This window comes from Ixodes scapularis, unplaced genomic scaffold (genome assembly GCF_016920785.2).
Source record: "Ixodes scapularis isolate PalLabHiFi unplaced genomic scaffold, ASM1692078v2 PGA_scaffold2__306_contigs__length_199485367, whole genome shotgun sequence".
NCBI lineage: Eukaryota > Metazoa > Arthropoda > Arachnida > Ixodida > Ixodidae > Ixodes > Ixodes scapularis.
The window spans coordinates 51,948,156-51,973,296 of NW_024609857.1; the positions used below are offsets into that span (position 1 = coordinate 51,948,156).

The 25,141-nt window shown below is 44.6% G+C and overlaps 1 protein-coding gene and 1 non-coding gene across 3 annotated transcripts in view; both read right to left on the bottom strand.

The window, feature by feature from the left end:
• The window catches only part of LOC8052487 (protein FAM76B), a 40,697-nt gene extending 26,818 nt beyond the window's left edge, over positions 1-13,879 (bottom strand). Inside the window, exon 1 of one of the 2 annotated variants that reach the window (XM_029968645.4) lies at positions 13,620-13,879. In XM_029968645.4, coding sequence (XP_029824505.2) covers positions 13,620-13,703 — 84 coding nt within the window. In that variant the 5' untranslated portion in view covers positions 13,704-13,879. The remainder of the gene's footprint in view (positions 1-13,619) is intronic. The other variant, XM_029968646.4, reaches the window with a different exon arrangement.
• On the bottom strand, positions 2,267-2,339 carry Trnas-gga. Its single transcript has one exon. It is a non-coding gene; the product is annotated as a tRNA-Ser (tRNA).
• Positions 13,880-25,141: the final 11,262 nt, after the last annotated feature.

Genomic DNA, 25,141 nt, shown 5'->3' on the forward strand with positions numbered 1-25,141 from the left:
CTGCCACCGGCTACAGTCGAACACAAGTTGTAATGCAGTCAGTCATGTCCAAGCACAAACGTCAGGTTTTTCTGTACATTTTTCTCAGACTAGTGTAGCTTCCACCGATCCAACGCCGTCAACACGTAGCTCCATTTGGCATCTTGTTTGGGTGAACTACCGTGCGAGACAAAGTCACATGCTCCCGCAGTAGTGCAGTGCTAAAGGACCATAAAAGCTATGCTAGCCTTGACAAAATAGCACACAAGAGTCGACTCTTAGTGTGGCAAAAGCTACAAGAGTGAGCCTCACACTTTTAAGTTGCCTGCCATGAACGAGAATTTGTGCAGCATGTTAGTTTGCCTTGGACTTGTAGCTTTGGCTTTACTCCCGATAAAGAATGCATGCACGATGCAGGTGAGTGAAATGTAAGCAATTCTAATAAAAAAAAAGTTGCTCAGTTATTTCTTTTGCTAAAAGAAAGATTCCGTAAAGTTTCTTTTCTGAACCTGGCTCACTTCAAAGTCTGTCACAAGACACAAAATTCAAAGCAGGTTGAATTATGCTGCAAATTTTGTATGAAAGGTATCAGTGGAGGCCTTTTCCAAACAAAGTTTACTTTGAAATTCATTGAGAATGAAAGGTAGCATAGAAACTAACGGTAGGTGCTTTGTTGTCTGGTGTTACTTATTGCAATATTTAGAAATGTGTCGGGAACATCCATCAGCCTCCCCGTTGCCCTCCTGCCACGAAAGCAAACTTGATTTGAAAGCTTGCTCTTCAGTGCTTTCAATAGATGCACAGCATTTAGTGAAGAACCAGCTTGCCATTAAAGGAACACTAAACATAAAAAAAAAATCTTTTATATACCTAGTTAGGACAGGCATGTTTATAATAAAAGTTTTGAAAAAAAAATTTTTTTTTGTCTAATATTTATGTTACAATAAGAATTTTTCAATTTGCAGGCGAAACCGAAATTTTACCTCAGCGATGATGATGATAGCATTTGTACCCAACTAGTGTGTGCTCAGAGTCTGCTGGATACTCTGAGCACACACTAGTTGGGCACAAACGCTATCATCAACCCACAGAGGTACAATTTTGGTTTTGCCCGGAAAGTTTACTCTGGGCGACACCAGGCAAATGTCCGCAGATGGCTCACTTGCGTAACCTCTACAAATCACTACAAAAGTCTAATAATTTCTGTGTATATAATAGCCTCAAGTAAAACGGTCACCTATGAAAAAATATCAGTCCCAAAAGAAAAACAAGGTTCTATATTCTTCGCCCCAACAAACACTGTCTGCAACAACCTTTGTGTGCCAAACTTTTTTTTTTTTTTCTCGTCAACTATTTTCACATTTTTTCGCTATACTCCGCGAAACTTTTCTTGGCAATGCAGTGGAAGGTACAGGCTCGCGTCCCCTCTCCCATTTTGAGTGTACGCAGGCTCTCCTCCTCCCCCATTTCCAGGGAGGGGAGGAAAGCCCGCGCACACTCAAAATGGGAGAGGGGACGCGGGCCTGTACCTTCCACTGCATTGCCAAGTTGTCACAGAGTATAGATGGCGCTATAGTTTTGATCTTCCAGGTCTGCTGCCAGACTACTACATAAAAATTTTTTTAAAAATGTGATGAAACCAAAACTTTTGAACAAAACAAATTAGTATTTGGTTTGTTGCTCAAAGGCAACACTCGTCAACTAAGAGTTAAGTGGGTGGCATTGGGTCGTGATACAACATAATGCATCAAGTACATGCAAAAAAGCCTTCCTTTACTCGCCAATGACGTGTGGTGCACACAAAAAGATTAATTTTAGGTTGCGGGGAGCAGTGTGTAACAAAGGTACCTCAGGAATACCACAACTCCTTACAACACTCATCAGCAAAACTGGCACTTTAAAATGGTCCCCCTCCTAAATCGTGTTGATAGACCTTAATGTTCCACGCTCTTACTCTTACTGTGCAGATTGCCAATAAATTTTAGAACAAAGCCTAGTTGCATGTACTTCACTCAGCACACTGCAAAAGGATCTGCATGTGAGCTGCCAGCATCAAAATGTTCATTGTAAGCACTCATGTATAATAAGGTATTTAAAAGGAAGCTGAAACACTTCTTTCAAGAAATGAGATAGAGATCAATTCTGATTATAATGCAATTAAATGCAAAGGTGCAAGCGAGCTGGACAAGAATGACGAAAATAATCCTTGGAGAAGGGGAACAAGAGGGACAAAGGACAAACAAATCTCCAAACACAGCTAGGTGACTGGTGAGCGACCGAAAAAGTCTGCCTGGTCCGGGTATCGAACCCGGGACCTCTCCATTTCCAGTGGAGCGCTCTACCGACTGAGCTAACCAGGGGTTAGACGTCAGCAGAGCAAACGGGCTTTATCAGCTGCCACCAGCCAAACAGTAACAACGGTGTTAGACTGGCGTAGTTCTGTCCTGCGAATATGAATATAAGATTTGTTTCCCCCGAAGACTAACTAAACGCGAGAAAACACGAATAACCTCCAACCAGTCATTACGTCGCAAGATGACATTTCGGCTGCCAAGCGCATGTCGCTCAAGGGCCGCACGTGAAATCTCAAGCTTGCCAGGCATATTCTACCGCACTGGCATCAGTGGTGACGTCTTTTTCTGCACTTTTTAAAAATAGCAAGAGTGCGTGTGAATAGCTTTGAAAGGCGCTGAAGATGCACGAAAGTGGATATTTCGAACTCCTTTTCTGTGACGCCACGGTCTGGGGAGAAGGACCTTCAGCAGTACTTTGAAAATGATTTTCTGCAGCCTCCAAAGATGATTTAAATGTTTCCTTAAATACAGAACCACTTCAGCTTCTCTTTAAACAATAACAGCAGGATCGAGGCTACAGGTATGTTCATGTTACCCTTGCCGGTCCTCTTGCTCACACACGTGAGATGCTTTTCTAACCAAGGCATTCCTTGGCTTGATAATAATTACAAGGTGAAATGAAGTACAGAAAATTACTTCATGCTAGCACTTTTTTCTAAATTGGTAGTGGAGTATATATCACCAGATAAGCTGATCAAGTAAAGGGTTAACAGAGAAAAGTTGCCCAAGCACAGATGCAGACATTCATAACCAATTTTGGAAGCTATAGTAACCATGGCCCACTTCTGTTAGATATTAAAAAAAAAAATAGAGCCATTAAATTCATGTGCAGACCATATCTGTACCCATACCTAACAGGCTTTCAGTCAGTTGCCTGGGGCCGAGTGCTGGTCAGAAAGTTACCAGAAGTGGGCAACTAACAGACAGATGTGTCATTTTTCTGCTATAAATCCCGAGCTGCTCAACACCGCCTGCATAACTGGCTGTAGGCATAGGACGGAATGCATTTTCTAGCAAAAAAAAAAGATTAGAGACAGTAGGTTCTCTTTGCCGAATCGACGGCAGAAAATTACTGCACTACGGCAGGTGAAAGTGACAAACAAACACATTCCGTCAACGGCGCCGCCCAAGAATCACATTGTTTGACCAAGATTTTATTCAAAAATTAGTGAGTTGAGAAATATTTCTCATTGAAATGGTCCCAGTAAATCATAACGGGTAATAAGCAGCACAGGGCAAGGACAGAGTAGAAGACTGAAGACAACCATGTCGCAGACTTACAACTGAGCTTCAATGGATCTGACAATGCGTATAAATACAAAATTTGCCTGAACCAAAAGCAAAAAAGGGAAACACTTAAGGACGACACGTGTTCCTAGTCACCTGCGCGCAGATCTACAAAAAAACATGCTCTCCTTTCTACCGTCGCCTATTAAAGAGACAACGTCCTGTCCTTACTACCAGCCGATAAGAAGGGGGCTTAGTGGTGTTACCAAAAGGCATGCTCTACTTGAAAGCTTTAGATGCTGACGAGGTAATTTTTGTATGCAGAGACGTGTCCTTAGCAAAAGTAAAAACTGAAGCATGCAAACTATGCTAACGACTGAAGCTAGATAAACTTGCCCAAGCTGTCGATAAGAGCAAAGGCCTAAATTTAGATATCTTCTTCACAGTCCAAACATACAAAACCAACTGTGTGCTACGCGGAATAGTATCGGAAAATGGAATCTGGAAAAAATCAATGGCCATATTCTTACAAAAAAAAATGGATGTTTTATCAAGCGACAACCCCTTTCAAGTAAAAAAAAAAAACAAAAAACTTGGACAGAACAGATAATAAACTTTCTGAAACGATGCCCAGACAAAAGCTTTATGACCTGTTTCATAGACATTAATTAAAGGGATGATGAACCGAGATCTGGATTCCACAAAACACTGCGGCAAAAGCGTGCGGGATGCTACAAGCACCCCGTTGCACGTTTTTTGCTCGGTGAGGTGGAGAAGACGCGGCCTTGCGTCTTCTCCGCCTCACCGCCTTGAGGGGGCGAAGCGAAGAGAGGAGGAAACAAGATATCTTGACATCATGCGTGCCTCATCGGCCTCATTCAATCTCGACCACTTTTTACAAAAATAAGGCCGTTCATTCGAGTTATCGCCTTACGAGCAGTGTTGCAAGGATTGTAGCGTCCCGCCTACATCTCCTGCATAATTTTTTTAAAGGGCAACTCCGCTCAATTCCGAAGATTTCGGGATAATGAGCGATTTCGAATTAAAAAGCCCTAATAAAAGACACTGCGTCGTTTGCTTCGCGAAAAATGGGATATATATTTTTAAATCTAATTTTAAACACGAGCGGAAATCGAAACCGAAACTTCGGCTCCGTCCGGCAACATTGGCCTCGGGCCGCCAAGTACATGGCCATCACGTGGTACGAGATGTCACGTGATCCTCGGCCCAACGACGGGCGGGATGGGGGCGGGCGGGCGTGCGGCAGGCGCGAGTGTCATCTGCACCGCACTCTTCGCCACGTTTTGGTGTCTACGGCACTCGACGACGTCTGCACAACTGCGGCATAAGTCTGCGACTCTGCGCAAGTGGTGTCCATAGTGTGGACGAAACTCCGAGGGGCAATAATCACAAACGATGAGACGACGACGGTGGTTGTGACGCGGAAGGCGGCGGTAACGGCGGGCGGTTGGTCTGCTCCCAAGAAGCGCGCTGCGCAGGCGCGTACGCCAATCACGTGGACACTGCTGAGCGCCGGAGGCAACGTTGCTGACGTCATGCGCTACGCTCAATCGGAGAAGTAAAAACAAGCAAAAGGGGGCCATGATGACGTTTAGCTCAATGTTGGCTCCGCCCATGCCGTAGCCTTGACTGCGCTGTTGGTTGCGTCTGAATTCGCCCGCTCGAGTCGGCCAATTTCGGCAACTTGGCGAGTTGCAAAGTTTGCCGGGCCGTTTAAGAAACATTTAGACAGAACTGCGTCGTAATATTTGACGTGTGGTCTTCCTAGGCGATACTGAAGAGGACTGCATTGTTTTTTCAGAATCAAAAATGAAGCGGAGTTGCCCTTTAAAGGGATGCTGAACCGAAATTCGGATTTCACAAAATAAGCTTGCAGAAGTGTTCAAAGGGCACCATAAACCACGAAACATCAGTCATATAGCCATATCTCGAGCGGATGGCCGTATTTCTGGAAAATAAAGGAGTGAATGAGAAAGAATGTTGACGTCATTTTATTGCAGAAGAGCTGAGAAGGAGTAGAAATGGCCTCGCTCCCTTTTCTCTCCGCGCCCTCGCCGAGTAAAAGTGAAAAGAGGAGGAAATGAGAATTGCGTTGTCATGCGTATTTTCGGCCTCGTGCGAATGCGCCCTCTTTTTATAAAAATACAATGATCCGTTAAGGATACCGCTTTATGAGCGACGTTTTGGGATTTGTAGCATTCCGCCTATCAATTCTGTGTTTTTTTCTGAAACTCTATTTTCGGTTCAGCATCCCTTTAAAGATCTCCACTATTTGATTCCGCACTTGGAGCTTTCAGTGTGTGTTTCAGATTGTATTGATGACTATGGATACAAAGCTTTTCAAAATGTGTGGCCTAGAGGTAAGTGACTCCTTAGAGCTTTTAACCATTTACTTGAAGTCTACGTTTTCAACTTGGAATTTAAGCACTTTCATTCATAGGAACGGTGTCTATCGGATCCTGCTCAACTCCCGTGTTAAGCAACATCTACCTCGCATTTTATGACAGAATTTTATCTAAGAAACTTGAAGCTTCCAGGGTAAAGCTATTTAGGTTTGTAGAGGACTTTGTAGTACTTCTAGACGGAGCATTTTGATGAAGAAATCTGTGATATTCTGGCCACTTTTAGTGAATGCCGGAAACCACTCATTCTCATGCATGAATTAACGGTAAGCGGTTCCATGATATTTCTAGACCTCAGGCTCCACTGCCATCCCTCACACATGTGCTGGTTTTATGAGCCTAGAGACAATAAACCCCCCCTACCATTTTCATCAGCCCATTCTAAACTTGTGAAAAGAGGAATCATCAACATTTGTTTTAAAGATGCTCTACATAAATCCTGCTTTCACTTGGTCAAGGATAGCTTTAAAAATCAAGCATTAAGACTCATGGCCACAGGCTACCCCTCACACTTTGTGACTGCAATCACAAAGACTCTACTAAAGAGAAGACTCATCAAAAATAGAAAAGCAAAACAAATAAAAAATATTACGGTATTATTGTACCTACACAAGGTTTCTCATAATTTCAAGAAAGTGGGCCGTTGAGTCGGTGTTCATGTGGTCTTCTCGGCTCCAGACAAACTTTCTATGATGTGCCAAAAAGTGAATACTGATGCGAGAAAACTGAGTATGCACTAAGAAACACCAAAACTAGTTTGTATCATGTTGTGGAAGTGGTGTCTTCTATTCCCCTTTCGTGCGGCCGCAGATGAATAAGGCAGACAAGATGCTGTCTTAATGAGCGGTTACGAGCACCAGTACAATGTGTCACAGGACGTGTCAGGGCATCTTGGTATGCATTGCCGCGACTGCAGATGTACCCCAGCCTTTAAAGGATGCACTGTCATCAGTAGGCAAAAGGACAAGCTCACGCAGGAAAATATAGAAGCGCGTGTGAACGGACAAGCGGGGTAAGAATGTGTAAGTGCCCCGTCACTTGCTTTGTCGGTAAAAGAAAGCATGTTTCTTTGTAGATCAGAGAACATTGTGTGCAGATGACTCTAGAAACACGAGTTTTCCTTCTTAAGTGTTGTTTGCCTTCCTTGATTTTAGTTTGGGCAAATTTTATATTTATATGCATTGTCAGATTTATTGAAGCTCAGTTGTAGGTCCCCAGCGCCCTGTTTCTCTTCCGTCTTCTACTCTGTCCGAGCCCCTGCACAGCTTATTACCCATTAAAGGGATACTGAACCAAGGAATTTGGTGTCCATAATAAGTGGCGCACGTTCTTTCCACGAGCCAGCAGCCGCCGGTGTGCGCGAGCACAGGCAACAAAAATGACGTCACAGACCTCCATTCGTGGTTGAGATGACAGTGAAATGTATGGGCTTCGGACCAAAGGAGAATAAAGACAAGTTTTTCATCTACACAGTGGTGCCTGGTGTAAAAAGTAAGCGATGAATTGGTCTAACAAGCACGTAGCTTTCACTTGTAGAAATGAAAAGCCTGTCTCTATTCTCCTTTAGTCCGAAGCCCATGCATTTCATTGTCCTCTCAACTGCGAATGGAGGTCTGTGACGTCATTTTTGTTGCGTGTGCTCGCGCATACCGGCGGCTGCTGGCTGGTGGAAAGAACGTGCGCCACTTATTACGGGCACTAAATTCTTTGGTTCAGTATCCCTTTAAAGTGAACTACCAAATAGCCCATTCGTCAACACTCGGTAAATTACCGCTATAGATCATTTATGCCGTAAAATCCAAGGCAGATGTAGTTTGCAAATTATTTAGAACATAGAGTAATATAATTTGCTTAATTGATCCAGGAAAGTATTGCCCTTGATATACTGGCAGAGCTCTTCAATTGAAATGAATGCCCAAGAAACAATTAAGAATTTTTGGCTGTGCAAAATGCTCAAATTTAACTGCAATGTAGCCAGACTGAAGGCTGGGTGCAAGTTTTATCCCAGCATGACACCCGCATAAAAAAATAGGAGATTCCTTAAACATTTGGATGAAAGGCATAGTGCACTTTCTTTCATGAAGTACTGTCACTGTAAGAAGCAGTGGAGAAACAGAGTGGGACTCCTTTTTTGTTGAGTAATAGAGCATTTGGAACGGCTGAAACAAGCTCCATGTGCCAACTACCTCGGTGCCATGATATAACCATGGCAGAGATTCTTGCGCTCGTAACTCTCTTCCAGCCCCTCCAAACATTTGTTTGCCCAGCAGAAGTGTATATCGCAGCTTTTCAAGGCGGTGCTGATACAGAGGCGGCATCAGCAACTCAAACATTAAATGTTTGCATGAGGTGTAGAGCTCATATTTTCGTTCACACTGCAAAGGCTGAGGCGTGCGAGTGCAGTGAGATGCGATTCAAGTGCCGCTCAGCTTATGCTCTGGCTCTGGCAGTGCCTTCTTTTACCTAGCCTTTGCTAAGACGCGGCTTCTAGCAAGTTGGCCCTGATCGTCAGAAAACAGTGGGAGAGACTGCCACAAAATTTCCACTGTGGCGAAAGGGCCAAAGCTATCAAGGCCCTGCCATTAGCACAATCATGGCGAGATGGGATTCAGGGAACACTCGAGAAATGCGGAAAATGACAAAACGAAAACGATGGGTACAATGAATCAAAGATATCACAAAAGAATGTAATTTTAAGCCCTAAATGAACGAAAAGACCAAAGAACCTCTCTTACCTCATATTCAGTAACACAATCCACGAGGAAATAATAAGCATGATATGTTGCCTGCTCAGTCCCACAAAGAAAATTATAGTTTTGGGTCGGAAACTTAATTGAGACTTGTTATTGACTCGCCTCTATTTTTTGCCAAAATGATTGGACGTGAAGTTCGTCTGAAAACATTCAGGTGTGCATTTATGTACCCCTTTCCCGCTTTTAAAAGAGCAGCACCCAGCTTTCAACCTACCACACCCTTGAAAAAGTAATGTCTGTTGTGGTGAAAAACAATGAGTACAATTCTCTAAAGTGAGCACATTTATGCTATCCAAACAGCTAGCTAAGCAAGCCCCACAATGATTTGTGGCCCTGTACCTAATGCAGTCGCTTGGCGAAAACAGCCGTAAGCCATGTTCGCGACTCCAACTGTGTATAGCTGGTGCCACTCGTTTTCCGAAATGGCGGTTATAGTGAGGGTCGGAGGTGCACGATGGTTTGCCAGTTGCTGAGCCTGCCTAGTGTGCTAGCTTCACTGAGAGACAAATTATTTCCGCGAATACGAAAAAAGCTAGGGCGTTATGCATGCAGGTCACCTGTTTATCCCAAAAACAAAACCAATGTTTAGCGTAATATTTACGCCAGGAGGCACATTTTACTTTGGGAACGAAACCGAAACTCCCATTTTGAATTTAATTTCTGAAAACAAGTCTTAATTCCGGTTTCTCTGCTAACTCAAGATGTGTCTCGCAGTGTAATTATTGGGGTGTAGAGAATGTTTGTGGAAGCTTTATTTTGTGACATACGTGTCCGATTTAGGCACTTTCACACACCTCCAAGAGTTCAGTATCCCTTTAAAAACAGGGTCTTTCATACACCTTTAAAGGAGCTGTGCAACGATTTTAACGTTGAAAGAATTGGCATTTTCTGCTTTTGATATTGTTCACTGTGTCACAAATGGCAGAAAACACACCTCCTTTCATCGCAATGTTGCGATTCCGCCGCGTAATAGCGAGGCAAAACTTGGAATATTTCCCGACCTGCAGCCACGAGCGGCGGCCATGAGAAACAAGCGGCGTGACGTCACTTGGGTCGTTGTAAGAAAGATAGCAAGTTGTGCGAATACCTGCTCGATAAAAGGTAACTCTTTTTACAAATCTTGTCGTTCCAACGTATATATAAATGCGTCAACACCCTGGTATCATCGACAACTTTTATTATACGGAGTTTTAGTGGCGCCATCTATCCTAGGTCCACAAAACCGCGAACAGCCGCCAGAAGCCGGAGGGGGAGGGGAACAGCGCCGGACGGGCAAGGACGGGTGGTCACGCAGTCGGCAGCGGATGAGTTCTCGCTGCTCGCTGATGGCTCTAAAGAGAGAACTTTTCCGGAACTCCGCGCCTACTCTAGTGACGTCACTGTGCACGTGACCCGGAAGACGATGCACGAGTTGAGAGGCGGCAAAAACCTGGATCTTTTTCATTTTTTTAAGTAAAAACTAGGGTATCCAGGCAAAATCTGTTTTCTGTAGTTCACTGCAGAAGTTCACTGCATCAACTTCCACAATTATTTAAGCAAAGCCCTGAAATTGTTGCACAGCTCCTTTAAGGTAACATAGAATATTGTGTTTGTTAAGAACTCAGTGCTGATATCTGTGTCCTTGGTGAATTTTTTCACTCAGGTAATTGTCCTGTCAAATAATGAACTGTGGACTGGTTAGTTGGCTTTGGGGAATTTAGATAATTAATTGCCTTAGCATTATTCCCAGCCCAAGAATAAGAGTATCAAACCAAATTATACAAAATATCACAACTGGTAATGAGTTAAGGATATGTTCACAAAACATATAAATTAATGCTGTTCTTACTACAAAAAAACAATGGAAAATGAGTCAGAGGACAGCAGCGAGCGTGTACTTTAAGGCAATGTGCAACACATGACTTTATATTATATCTAGTGTTAATGTGTCACTTGAAAACAATGTCAGAAATTTTCACATGCTAAAAGGAAACAAAATTATACCTTTCTGTAAAGACTGTTATAGTTAGATGGTGTATTTTTGTGATTGTACCGTTTATTGGGGGCCTACATTACTGCAATTTGTATTAATAATAAAACAAGTAAGCTATTTTACATTAACTTAAAAGTGTGTTGGCAAAAGAAAGAATAAAAACTCTGGACGAGGGACCAGAAATGTTTGCCATAATTTGCCCCGAGTTTGTTTTATTTTTTCTGTTGCCATCTGTTGCCAGTGAAAGCTATTTTAATGCATAGTTTTTCAAGCTCTAATATAACTTGTCGCTTATGATATTTCAGAAGTGCAAACAACTATGGCAACCCAGTCAAATTATCGTCACTGGTGCCAATTTTATCATTTTTAATTAACAAGTTATAAAATAAAAAGTCTAAAATCAAAGAAAATATTTTAGCCAGACTGAGAAATTGATGTAAAATGACATTAATTGTGGGTAAAGCATATGAAGCTACCAAAATCGTGACTTTTGAGAATCGGCAAAACTTCTGAATTTGCCGCCAATCCTTCCAAATCAAATGCCCTAAAATAAAAAAATATTTCTTTTTTCTTTATTGCAATATTTTTAAAAAAATTTTCTTCTTCATGCACTGTCGTTTTGCCAATTTCAGCCTCCCCAATTCGAAGGAATGCCTAGCCACTGGCTCATCTGCTCGCTGCAGCACGTTTTGTTGGCGTGGAAGACCGGTTAAACAGTAGCGAGTTTTAGTATTGTGCGTATGAACGAACGCAAGCACGGGGTTTGCATTGCGTGTTCCATACTGCGCGTACGCGGAGCCCAAATTTGGGGTCTTGAATTTGCGCATGGCAACGACGCGCATGCACAGCATGAGCACGAAACACTAACGCAAATGCACTGCACTTGAGTTTGCAAAACCCTCTAGTAAGGTTGGCTGCAGCACTATATCGGGAAAGTGAAGAGTTGTTTGCATTTGGAAATGACATTTTGCGAGCCATGATGGCAAGAAGTTGCGCCGCACCCGCCGAGCAGAACTGGGGGACACCCGCTAGAGCGCCTCCCATTTCCGTCGCAAGAGGGCGAGCAACGAGCTGCAGACGTGAATAGTGTTTGACAATGTTGTGGGGAACATGGGTCCAGACATGACAGCAAGTTACTGAGACCTCGGTCTTTTGTATGAAAAGGGGCAACCAATTAAAGAGGTGGGTCTCGTCAACATTTTCAAGATCTAGTATGGATGGGCCCATAGTACGACACCAATGGAGGACAGCTTAGAGTTCAATTCTTTGGAAAATCACTTTTCTCTCCACTTGTCTAACATGATGGGCTAAAGCTTTTGCATCCTGCCTTTATCACTGGAAATACCTTTTACTAAAATTTCAGCATTCTGTGGTGAAGCCGACTTATGCACTGCAGAAAGCCCCTGAAGATTTTCTCAGGCAGACGCAGTAAATATAGTCACTTTGAGCAAGCACATTGCAGGAACATGGCTCTAGGATAGGATTCACCGCTTCAGAGCTAAGATGTAATTTGGATGCATCCCATACACTGACTAGGCTCGACACCTTTTGCTACGATGCATGGTCAAGCAATCTTAACCATATGCGCTCCTGTTTTCAGGCTTATTTTCTCACGTATAATGTAATTGGGCTAGTAGGTTTCGAGCATATGCAATGCCTACCTCTCCATGCCCTACCCTTCCCTTCTAAGTCACTTTCCCACTCCCAAAACAAACCACAGCGTGCCCCCCCCCTCCCCCCCCCCCCCCCCCAAAAAAAAAGAAAAAAACAATAGTGCCATTTTTTTCTACAAATATAAAGCATGCATCTTTTAATGCTGAGTCCCTGCTCGAATGTAGTGCTAGCAGTCCAGACCAGAAGCCAAAGCTTCAGGATTAACCAACATGTTATTCGAAAATTGTAAGCGAATTTCTGAAACATTCAATGGGAAAAAGGGGGCCCATTCTCGGTAGTTGGCGCCATACAGTCCCATGTATCGCGGGTTCTGTCAGCCACCATTTCACCACTGAAAACTTACGAAAATCGCTCATAACTTTTGACATCTGTATTGGGCAGCTGACACTACATTTGGGCAAAAACAGCATTCAACGTTGCACAGCTTTGTATTGAGATTAATAGAAACACAACGTTTTGCGGTGGTGCCCTGTAGGCAAGCTTTGTTCATGCTAACCTTTCTTCCTTTCCATTGTCTCCCAGTTTTTTAAATAACTCTCCACTACCTCCTCCAACAGAAATGTCCAGGCTCCCCAAACAGGCAACTTTTGAAGTGGAACTATTTACGCATCGTCCCCATGGCACCAGTAATTTCTGGCTCTCAAGTGAAGAATTGCGGTAATACGGTTAAATGTCCAAAAGTCGAAAATGATCGAAGATGTTGCTCAGTTACATCGCTCATTTAAGCCGGCTTCAGTGATTCTGGGTCACGGCACCGACATCTGGGACAGCTCTTCTTACACTGCCAGCACTTTATGCGCCGTACCGTATCTCCAATGGCGCAAACAATATAAGGACAAATCGCTGGATTACGTAATGTCAAAAGAATGCAATGGCGACGCGAAGTTAACTTGTCATGAGCCGGTGAAGCCTACATATCGCGAACAAGATTTACGTAACACTTACACAAATATAAAAATAAAAATAAAGGGAAAAAACCGACTAATAGTTTCACGGGCACACAATACCGATCCAGTCACGAATAACGGCCACTCTGACGAACGCGACAAAGGTTTCCGTGACGTTACAGCTACCGCTAGCAGTAAGCCTAACAAAGGTAGACCGACCTCAAGCATCGGCATACGCTCCACCGGACCTCTGTTTTATTCGAGACGCCTCGCTCGTTCTTATCCAACTAACCATAGAAACGTAAAGCACATGGGAACGGTAAAACGCACTAAAGCACTTGGTCACCTACTTTACAAAGCTGTTGCCCTTGAGAAAGTTCTTCGAATGGATGACGGGCGTTGCACCTTGTACATGCGAACAATGCAGATGCCATATAGAGATGCTCGTGGCTCAGGCGAAGCTAATGAACTTTATGGTCAATAAGTCCACAGAATAAATAGTGGCAGAGACTGTTACACAAACAACTGAGCGTAGCAGCTTTAGCCTAACCAGATTTCGCTGCGTCCTTCGGGGAAGGGGAACTCCCTTCAAGATGAGGACTGGCATCATAAGTAAAAAGAGCGATGTGCCGCTGGGAGGTGGCGCTAGCAGCAGGTAAGATTTAAAGCCACTCTATCCTGGGAAAGTGGCGTCAGAATCAACGTTGGTCAGAATACACAGAAAGAATAAAACACTGTAGTTTTTACCGCGCTCTGCTACGTGTACTAAAGTGGCGCCAGTCTCTGAACAAGCCACCGGGCATGTAAAATCCAGCTTTCGGTTTTGGAGTTTCGGTCGCCATTACTTTCGCAAGCTGTTGCTACGCCGCAGCTATGCTGACGGGCTGCCGTGGTCTGTGGAAAGGTCGGCAGGACTAGGAGAGCTTTTCAATGTTCCGTTTGGAACGGAAAATGACCTCGGAGGAAGATCTTGCTTGACCTAATCGGACGAAAAGTTTCAACCCGACAGGAGCCGCAAAGCTACGCAATGTAGATGCTCTGTATGAAATGCAAAAAAATACAACTGTTTAAACTTTAAAGCGAGTTTCGCGATTTTCCAGCGGCAGTCTCGAACGAAGTGATTTATAGTGCGCGTCCCTAGTCTTGAGAGGGTACGTCAGTGTTGCCCGACTGCGCTGGGCTGTGGGTTTTCATGCCAGTGGGCTGTGGCCGGACGCAGGTGGAGGATAAATTGCCGCGCTCAATTCTTTTATTTTGTGTTCTATGGCGAATAGAATTTCTCGGGGTTTTTTAGAATGCATTGTACTATTTTTGGGAACATAAACAAAGAAATAAAAGCTGTTTTGGTGAGTCCATGCGCGACAGAACAAATGCAACTGGAATGTTTGTTTCATTTTATGTTGATCTTCTTACGGCACCGTACACTCAGCCGTGTTAATCTACAAAGGTCTTAGCCGTCGAAAATATTTGACCACACTGGATATCCGAACTGCCTGGATATTCCCCGTCCACAACATGAAATTCAACGAGTCTCATCATTCGAACAACATATATTCTACGTACCCCACGGTGCCGCATTATCCGAACAGGATCTGAGAAAGGTCTCAAATAACACAGCATATCCAATATACAGTGTCGACGATAGGCATTTCACGACAATCGGACGGAATTTGGCGTGTTTTGGTGAACATGTAGAAGAGAGCTGCTTTTTTGCACAGCTCAAATCAAATGAACTAAAGTGCCTATTCCGTCCCCACATCCCGGAGCCGACCCTATCAGCTATTTTTCGCGAAGACCCGGAACATTGTCGGGTGGGCTTTTTGGAGATTATCTCAACGGAGATATAATTCTCCAAGAACGTCAAACTGCCTGCGTCGCGGGCTGCTTGACGTTCGTTTTCTTCGTTCGTTTCCTGCGAAGGCCGCGCAGGCTACGAGCCCTGGTATTTCCTAGTTCTCACACTGGAAGATAGCACAAACAAAGGGTAAGCATACACACAAAGGGTAAGCATCCTAAACAGGCAAATAAAGTAAAAACTTCCGAGAAAAGCCGGCGAACTCCGAATGCACAATGCAGGTGGGGAGTCAGGCTGACCAGGTTTCCACAGCTCAGGCGGGTGCCAGAAATTTCTGGCGGACAGGGGTCGCTCGATTCGCAAAATGGCGGCGGCCAGAGCGCTCTTTTTGCAAAGGTCTCGTTATCCAACATTAGGGAGGCTCGAGTGAGGGTGGGTGCAACTGCTAGATCGGGGATCGTGGGATATGGACGCAATTTAATTGCTGAAGTTTGCTGGGTTGCTGGGAGTCTACGGGGCAAAGCAAGGATAGAAGGGTAGGAGGGGGCACGACGTCAGCCCCGTAGCCTCCACAAGCCATGCTCCCTTGACGCCTCGCCTCTTTCTCATTTTCCTCCTTACCCTCCTCACTGATCGGGCCAACGTGAGCACAGCACGTGACCGTCGCGTGGTTGATGGTTAAAGGTAGCAGGGAGCGCTGCAGCCCCCATAAGCCATGCTCCCTTGACACCTCGCCTCTTTCTCAGTTTCCTCCTTACTCTCCTCGCTTATCATCCCAACAAGACCACATCACGTGGCCGTCGCTAGCCTTCGTCTAGCCTTCGATCTGATAAAACCTACAGGACGGAGCGCGCGCAAGCCTGCAAGGAATCCTTCTACAATCAACCATCCCTCCCGCACGTGACATGTCACGCGCACCAATCGCCAGAAAGATCTGCGGTCACGCTGGGCACAATATCGCAAAAGCGCCCAGTGCGCATACACTATTGGCTCTCTCCTCCCCCCCCCCCCCCCCCACCTCTATCACAACGCTTCTCTCTCTCTCTCGTTTAAACTTTTTATGACTAGGCTTTACCAATATTGCAACGTGCCCTTCCCCCCCCCCCCCTAGTACTTCTAAGATCCTTGCATTTATTTAAGGAGGTTATAAGCTCGACCTACTCTATACTTACGCCCACTCCATCTGAAAACTAGGGAGCATGGCTTGTGGAGGTTACGCGGCTGACGCCATGCCCTCTCCTACCCTTCTATCCTTGCATTTATCAGACATCGCAGCTAGAAACTGTGGCCCGCGCCCAGCCTACAGATTCTACGCTTGCTGCGCTTCGTTATGTACCCTCAACTCCCTCAACTATAAAGTAAATGCATTGTGTTCTCTACCGACCGTTACTATCCTGAAAACGATAGTATTCAACGTGGAACGTTAACGCTGTAACGATTGCCTGTTGGCGTGTTTCGGGTAATGTACTGGGTGACCCTAGGAGCGACCAGGCTCTCTAAATCGACCGCAAAATTCGGTTCTTGTGCAGCGTTGCCCACAAATGGTACTTTTTTTTTTTGTTAAATTTGCAACGAGCAAATTTAGTTGAGGAAAAAGTAAAGAAAGAAAAGGGCTTAGCTCCTATGGAAACGCAGCGCAGCCACCGGTCTTCACACAATACGGCGCCGCTTCGCACGGGAGACAAGAGATGGCGCAAGCGGTCGTGACGCCAACTGCCGCCAACAAACGAGCATACGGCGCCAAGAGCTCTTCTGATATCAGCTGCCAATGCATCATTTTATCATCCTTACTAATAAAACATAATGTATGGACAGATAATCTATTAAAAAAAATGTTTGTCGGGATATTTTGAGCGTTTCTTTCGGGGTACCGATGTCGTCTGCTTTTCAGTTCCTTGTTACCGCGCCTGTTTTTGTTTCTGCGACTATCGCCGCCTGCGGAACGCGCGCCGCTTTTGAGTCGAAACGATCGCCTGCTAAAGACGCCGGCTCTCGGCGCCGCATGCTCGTTCGCTGGCGGCAGTTGGCGTCACGAACGCTTGCGCCATCTCTTGTCGCCCGTGCGAGCGGCGCCGTATTGTTTGAAGACCGGTGGCTTCGCTGCGTTTCCATAGGAGCTAAGTCTTTTTATTTCTTTAATTTTTCCTGAGGTAAATTCGCTCTTTGCAAATCTTACAAAAAAAAAAAAAAAAAGGCACCATTTGTGGGCAACGCTGCACAAAATCGTAGCGCGATAGGTTAAGAAGCCCAATTTTGCGGTCGATTTAAAGAGCCTGGCCGCTCCTTGGGCCACCCAGTACTATACCTTGCATCTGCGTGCATCAGTGGGGAGTTTTCTTTTTATCCCCTGCCACTAATTACTACAGTCGCCAAAGCAAGAAAAAATTATACACACACATGATTGGGCAACTATGTCGACCCGACAGGTTGGACCGTCACACACACACACATGTACGGCATGTACGTCTTACACACTAGAACGAACCTAATGAAGGAACGAACGAACGCACCAATGAATAAGCAGATGAAATAAAACAGAACCTAATTAATGAAAATTGCACTAATTTTTGGTTTGCACAATTTATTGATCGTCTGTATGCAGAGTCAGGTTGACAGTCACGAGGGCCCGGTTCAACAAATTTACACGGTCGGCTTAAATTTTCATTTCGCCACTTAAAAAAAAAAAAATGTAGGCGAGTCATTAGTTGCTTATACCGTTGAATTTCTTGACCTACATATACTTAAGCTGTCATAACATAGCAAACACTTCTCGCTTATCTTTGTTTTCTGCTCTGAATTAAACTAAGCAGTACACAAGAACTTTTTTATTACTGCTCCCCGGTGAGCGAAAATTTTCCGATTGGCAATATGAGAATAGAAAAAAACTTTCCGATTGGCAATATAACAATCGCACGGACCTATATTTAACTTTTTTATTAGAGAGACGTATTAACATTTAACCCGAAGTTTAGTAACTTATACTTTTTAATCGAATACCGGTCAACTTTTTTAGTACCTCACGATGCAGGGTGACATTTATTCGTGTATATACTATCTTTCAATCAAATACCCTAACGAAATGAAAACAACATTTATTTATTTATTTATTTATTCATATTACCCCTAAAGGCCCTCGTGAGAGGGTATTACATAGGGGGGGGGGGGGGTACATAAATCGTTCCAATAGGAACTAGTGCACATTGAACAACGTATGAGAATACTAAAAAACAATCAATACACTTAATAATAAAAAGAAAATAAAGGATACACTAAAAAAAACAAAAAAACATACACTCACTCATCACACTGCAATAAAGCTGAGTCAAGGTAAAAACAAAATAGTACACATTTGCTCTGCACGTTCCGGAAAAGATGAAACAACAATGTAAAACAGCAAAAGTTAGATGGCATCAGTATTTTGAATTTGTTCTTGAAACTTCGTGGTGTCTTTTTCTGAGGCAATGTGCGATGGTAGATTATTCCAATCAATTGTGGTACGTGGAATGAATGACCGGGAAAAGGCAGATGACTTACAGGTTATGCGTTTAACTTTGTAGGGGTGATCGCGGCGTGGAAAAATAACGGCAGGTGGCTCGAAGAAATCACCGTGAAGTGACGCGTGGTGGTAAAGTTTATGGAAAAGAGATAGGCGTGAAAGTTTGCGACGATGGAGTAGTTCGGGTAGCTCTGCTCGGCGTTTTAGTGCTGTGACGCTGGAATGACGTGAATAATCTGAAAATATGAAGCGAGCGGCACGATTTTGCAGTGATTCAATGTCGTTTATGATGTAAGCATGTTCAGGATCCCAAATGGCTGATGCATATTCTAATTTTGGACGTATTAGTGTGGAAAAGGCAAGTTTGCGTATGTTAGGAGGAGCCTGTTTAAGGTTACGCTTGAGAAATCCGAAAGAGCGGTTAGCAGCCGCCAGGGTGAGCTTTATATGGTAGTGCCATGACAGATCAGGTTGCAAATGAATTCCAAGATATTTATAAGTGGAGACGAGGTCAACAGTATTATTATTTAACACATAGGAGGTAGGAATCCGGGGTACGTGATTAGTAAAAGACATAAACTTTGTTTTAGAGCAATTTAGGGTCATTAGCCAGGAAGAGCACCATGCATTAATAGCATTTAGATCAGTTTGCAAAGCTTTCTGGTCATTGACAGAGGGAATTATTCGGTAAATTACACAATCGTCAGCAAAAATTCTAATTCGGGATGAGACACAGGATGGCAAGTCATTAATGTAGACTAGAAATAGTAGTGGACCTAGTACGCTACCCTGTGGGACTCCCGAGGTTACTGGTTTGAAGGAAGAGTTACAATTGTTAGCGGACGTGAACTGTTTTCTAGACGAAAGGAAATCTTTTACCCATGCCAAAATGTTAGGGTGAATCTTAAGCCTGGACAGTTTGGTTAGAAGCCGGTGATGAGGGACACGGTCAAAAGCTTTAGAAAAGTCGAGGAAAACAGCATCAACCTGGGATCCACCGTCAAGAGCTGAATGTATGTCATGAATGAAGCCGGCGAGCTGCGTGTCACATGAGTATCCTCGGCGAAAACCATGCTGATATTTATGTATGATGTTATGATCTTCCAGGTAGTTAATTACTTGTGTGTGTATTATATGTTCAAGAAGTTTACAAATGGTACTGGTTAACGAGATGGGACGATAGTTTAATGGCGATGAGCGTTCACCAGACTTGAAGATGGGAATTACTTTTTGCGATTCGCCAGTCATGTGGGATGCAACCTAACGATAACATTTGTGAAAAAAGGGCTGACAGTATGGGACAGATGCTAGCTGATATATTCTTTAGTATCTTATTATTAAAGCCGACATGATCAGAAGCAGTAGAAATTTTGAGTTTATTTAGTAAGGAGTATATACCCCTTCAGTTATTATTATTTCTGGCATGCTGATATCAGGAATGAGGTTAACTTTCGGGCATGACGAGATGTCTTCACATGTGAATACTGGTATGAATGCGTCGTTAAAAACCTGTGCGCACTGAGACATGGGAATGACGTCATTATTACTGGCGGTAAGGACGATATCAGGATGCTCAACAGGATTAATGACACGCCAAAATTTCCGAGGGTTATTTAGTAGCATAGATGATAAATCATGTTTGAAGAAATGACGTCTAGTTGTTGTAAGCAGTGACTGATATTCCTTATCACATGTTTTATAGCGTAACCAGGAAACTGAAAGGGGGTCTGTTTTATTGGCGTGGCGGTAAAGTCTCTTCTTTCTGTTATTGAGGCGTCGAAGCTGTTGGTTATACCACGGAGCGGTGTTTACAGTTTTGATGGTGATAAGAGGAATGAACCTGTTGATTAAATTGGTAAGTACATTTCTAAACATAAGCCAATTATCTTCCACGGACCGGGTTAAATACCCTTCCAAAAATTTATTTGAGAATGACAGGAATTCATTATTAATGCTATCGTAATCACCTCTATTATAGCACCTTATTTGCTTGTTGGCAACTCCGCTTCATTTTTGATATTTAGAAAACTATGTGGCCCTCTTCAGTATCATATAGGAAGACCCCATGCCAAATTTTACGATCTAATTCCGTTTATATATTTAATAAACTGGCCAGCAAACCTTCAAGCGAGCCAAGTCGCCGAAATCTGCCAACTCTAGCGGGCGGCGCGAGGCGCGATCACCAGCGCAGTCGATGCCACGGCGTTGGAGCAGCCGACATTGAGCCACTACGTCAGAGGCATGTGTACGTCATCCTCACGTTTTGTTTGTTTTTACTTCTCAGAGCGAAATTGAACTATGACGTCATGCGTTTCTCCTCCCTGTTGGCTGACCGGGCGTTCACGTGATCAGCGTAACACGGATGCGCTAGTTTGCGCTGCCCTGCGCGCTTATCGGTCTGTGTCTCCGCTCCCCTTCTCCTCTTTCGTCGTCTCCCCTTCCCCCTCTCCCCCGGGCCATCACCGTCCACGCCATGCGAAGCGACCTGCCCGCGTCCAAAAAAAAAGAAAGAAAAAAAAAAGACCTGCTCAAGCGTCGCGTGTCCTGTTTCTCGCTCCCTCCCGAACGTCACAAGACCACGTGGTTCGACGTGACGTGCCATGACTCTGACGACCCGAGACCAATGTTGCCTGACGCAACCGAAGTTTCGGTTTCGGTATCAGCTGATGTTTAAATTAGGATTACACAAATAATATTCCACATTTCACGAATCCGAAGACGTAGAGTTGTTTAGTAGCGCTTTGTGAATTTGAATCACATGTAAGCCTATATTTTTCGGAATTGAGCGGAGTTGCCCTTTAAAGGTGCCATTTTTGCTCGACGCCATATAAAAGTCAAGCGATAACGATTATAATATCAGAGGAATAGGAAAATTCTACACACGTTAGTGTCTCCAGGCTCACAGTAATAACTTCACAAAGCGAGTATTAGTCCAAATATTTAACACGGACATTTTATCGAGGCCGGGAGGTTATATTTGTCCTTGTTCCCAGAACTTCAGTGTTGCTTGCGAAGACATTCATCTTGGCCTTTCAGTTTCCACGTGAAATATTCGCCTAGCTATAAAAGGTTGAGTTTGTTCACCCGCAGCACCCACAAAGGTACAGAGCTACAATCATTAAGCATTTCTTCATGTCAAAAGCTTAAAAAAAAAAAAAAAAACGTTATGAAAAAAAAGAAAAGAAACACGGTGCAAGGTTTGTGGTTCGACAGAACTAGAATTGATCTGCGACATCCTCCTCGTGTGGTAGGCGGTATGGTGTAATCACCATGCTGAAGACCACGAAGCCCATGCTGTTGATTGCCAGAATACTTATAATACCGCCGATAACTTTGATGATGAGTCCAGGGACCGCCTGAAAAACACGAACGATAGACCTTTTAAAAATCTGAAGGCTTTAAGAACTGAGTAGTCTAACACTTGTGGATCTCACCACTGTTGAGATTTCCAACTTTTTGCTCCCACGTGCACGAACGGTTTGGTGAAGTATAGTTGTAAACGAAGAGACAATGGCGCAATAGAAAAAGAGAAAGAATATAAGTACTAACTTTTAAATTGCAAATGATGCATATTGGCTGATCGACATTTCAGGGTTTCAGTGAGGATATTACATACTATACTATACTGCGTACGAACACATGCAACCATCGAGAAACAAATTACAAAGATAATGCAATCGTCGACCCATCGCCTAAATAAAACATAAAAAAAAACGTAGCAACTTATTATTTCACTGTGAATGGCGCTAAAAATGCATACAAGAGCAAAATCAAATACAGAACTGTAGAAATAATAAGAGCGTTTTCAATCGTTTGTCTGGTTTAGTTTACAAATGTTGTATTGGTACGTTCTCACAGGCCTCAATATTTACTACTGAAAATATCAGTTGTTTTAAATGAAGTATAGTTTACCCAACCATAAAACTCAATGTCCGTTCGGTTTTAGAAAACAACAATAAAAAAACATATTTTTACCTTTGCATTCTCCAGAAATTATACAAATAAAAATTGGCTTCAGAAATTACTATTGTTGGTTGTCTATGAATTGCGATATCATTCGTAAGAGACCCACAATAAAGCTCCTGTGAATACAACGACCAAATTTTGAGTAAACACTTTATTTTATTAATGGTTTACGACGCGATCATCGACGTCAGCGCGACTGCAGCGTGCCACTTTGAAATTGAGTAAATGCTTCAACTTTGTGTAATCGCTTAATCTTCTGTCTTTGTGTGATCCTTGTTGAAGTTGTTTCCCCAACATCATTGCAGCTTTGTGTGTGTGTCCCGTCGTGTCTGTGTGTAACCGTTTAATGCTCAAGCTGTTTCAGAACCGTCATTGACCACGTAACGACTTGCTCAACTCAAACCGAAAATTGCCTGGGCGCAAATCTGAATGTGTGCGTACCGCCGCTCCGTGCATGCGCGGCGCGGGTTTATCTGTTTGCTAGGACGACGTCCTAGAGCACGACGTCCTAGAGGGCGACGTCAAAGATAGCGATAGGACTAACTCCAAGGCGATCTCAAGGACAACCCTTAGGACGACCTCAAGGATGACGTCCTAGAGGACGACGTTAAGGACTACGTCTCGAGCCACCTCTAGGACGACCTCCCGGGTGATCTCAAGGGCGACCTCTAGGACGGCGTTGAGGACGACGAGGTTTTTTGAAGACGGAGCGAATGTGAAGGGGTGCGTACTGCCGCTCGTCATACGCGCGGCGCCCGAGTGTGCGCTGCGATTTTATAGATCCTGTATCTCGAAAACCGGGTGAAGTAGCTAAAAAATGCTGTTGGGCGGGAGATCGAACTATCGGGGGCACTTTATCAAGCTTGTTGTCCAGACAGTTCGGTGTTTACTAACACAGCATAACAATTAGAAATGGAACCTCGCCTAGCCCGGTCTGGACACGAGCGCTTCGCTTTAACCAGTGCTTTGGTCGCACGAGGAGCGGCCTTCGAATCGTCATTTTCGATTTCTCTTTTAAAAAACAAACAGGAAAATTCGGTTTGTTGTCCCCACAGCTGGAGCGTTCCGCTAGAGGTGTGACTGTTCGATCTCCCCCCAGTCCCGTTAATAAAAACACAACTTGGTTGAATAAAGGTAGAAATGACGTATGTGATGACCCACGAATCCCTCGATAACAAGGCTGTGCTGGATTTTCGACGTCATCTCCCGAAGGCCAGTCCGAGTACACGAGTATACTCACTTGAGGCAGCTGAGGCAGTGAAAGAAGGCAATCTTACCAAAAGACCGTCCGTGCCAGCTAGAAGAAAAGGCCTAGTCCTTTCCGCCCCAGACGCCATCACTAGTGGACCCACGCAGCGCCGCCTAGCTCGCGTCAGCATTACCGACATCGCGTGGTCTCACAACGAGAGTGATGCTGCCTTGCGATGTCCCCGGTCGAGCTTCAGCGTGCTTGTCGCTTGGGGAGGGGATCCACTAATGATGACGTCATGCGCGGCAGGCCTTGTCTCCTAAGGTGGTATTTTGTTGATGCCCTTGCTTTGAAGACCAATATCTCTTCCCCGCGCTAGCTCCGGCTGGCACGAGCCCCTTGCGCTCGTCCCGCGTGGTCTGCGACACCGGCTGGCTCAGGTTGTCCGTCGCCTTTAACAGTATCTAATGGCGAATTCCACCGGTCGTTTTGGGGTGCGCCGAGATCTACTTTTCTGGAGCGCGCCTATTTCTTGGGCGACCGGAATCGAGACGGGCATGGTCCACTCGTCGTTCTGGATCAGCTCCGACTCTAGATCTCGATCCGGATCCGAGAAAAGTCGCTCCGCCGATTTCGGCGGATTCGACCGGAAGCCAGTTCGGCCAGGCCGCAGTGGGTCAGCCCTCGACGCGCACAAGCGACCTTTCTCGCCGGGCATCTCGCCTCGGAAGAATTCGTAATGGCCGCTCTTGAAGTGCCGCCCGCTTTACTGCTGTTGCTGCTTGATGACAGGTCGTCATCAACTGTGCTCGAGCAGCTCCTCCAGCAGCAGAGGCTCGAGTAGCAGCGACGACAAGGATTACTTGTATGCCCCGACTGCTTCTTCGGACCTCCGCAGAAGAGGCCGAAAATCGAGACGTACTTGGGACACCGTTCACGAATATTCCGATGAGGAGGCAAGTGGGCTATACACGGTTCCATTGATGCACATCGCTTATCAACATGCATCTTTCACATCGCGACTAACTTCGCTTGTGTGTTGAACACGTGTTGTTATAGCAGCGATTGTGAACGCATTCGCTTCGAGATCCGGGACCGCGGGAAGGGGATTCCCGGGGGCGGGGAGCTGGGTCGGGAAGGTATCCGGGATCCCGGGGAGAGGGGTTGGCGCATGTTTAATTGGGGATTCGGATGCGCAGCGGCTCCGTTCGGATCGCGTGCTGCATCTCGCATCTGGTCTACTGATCCAGGCGCGCTCCAAAAAGACCAGTGGAATTCGCCATAAAATGACTATCAAAACTGCACAGATTTCTTTTACAGCGCAGCTTTTACCGCCTGTTTTCGCGTATAACGGCGTCGGCGTCGGCGTCGCCATAGCCGTCAGAGCAACCGCGCGTTGCATTATGGGAAGTCACAGACCTATACA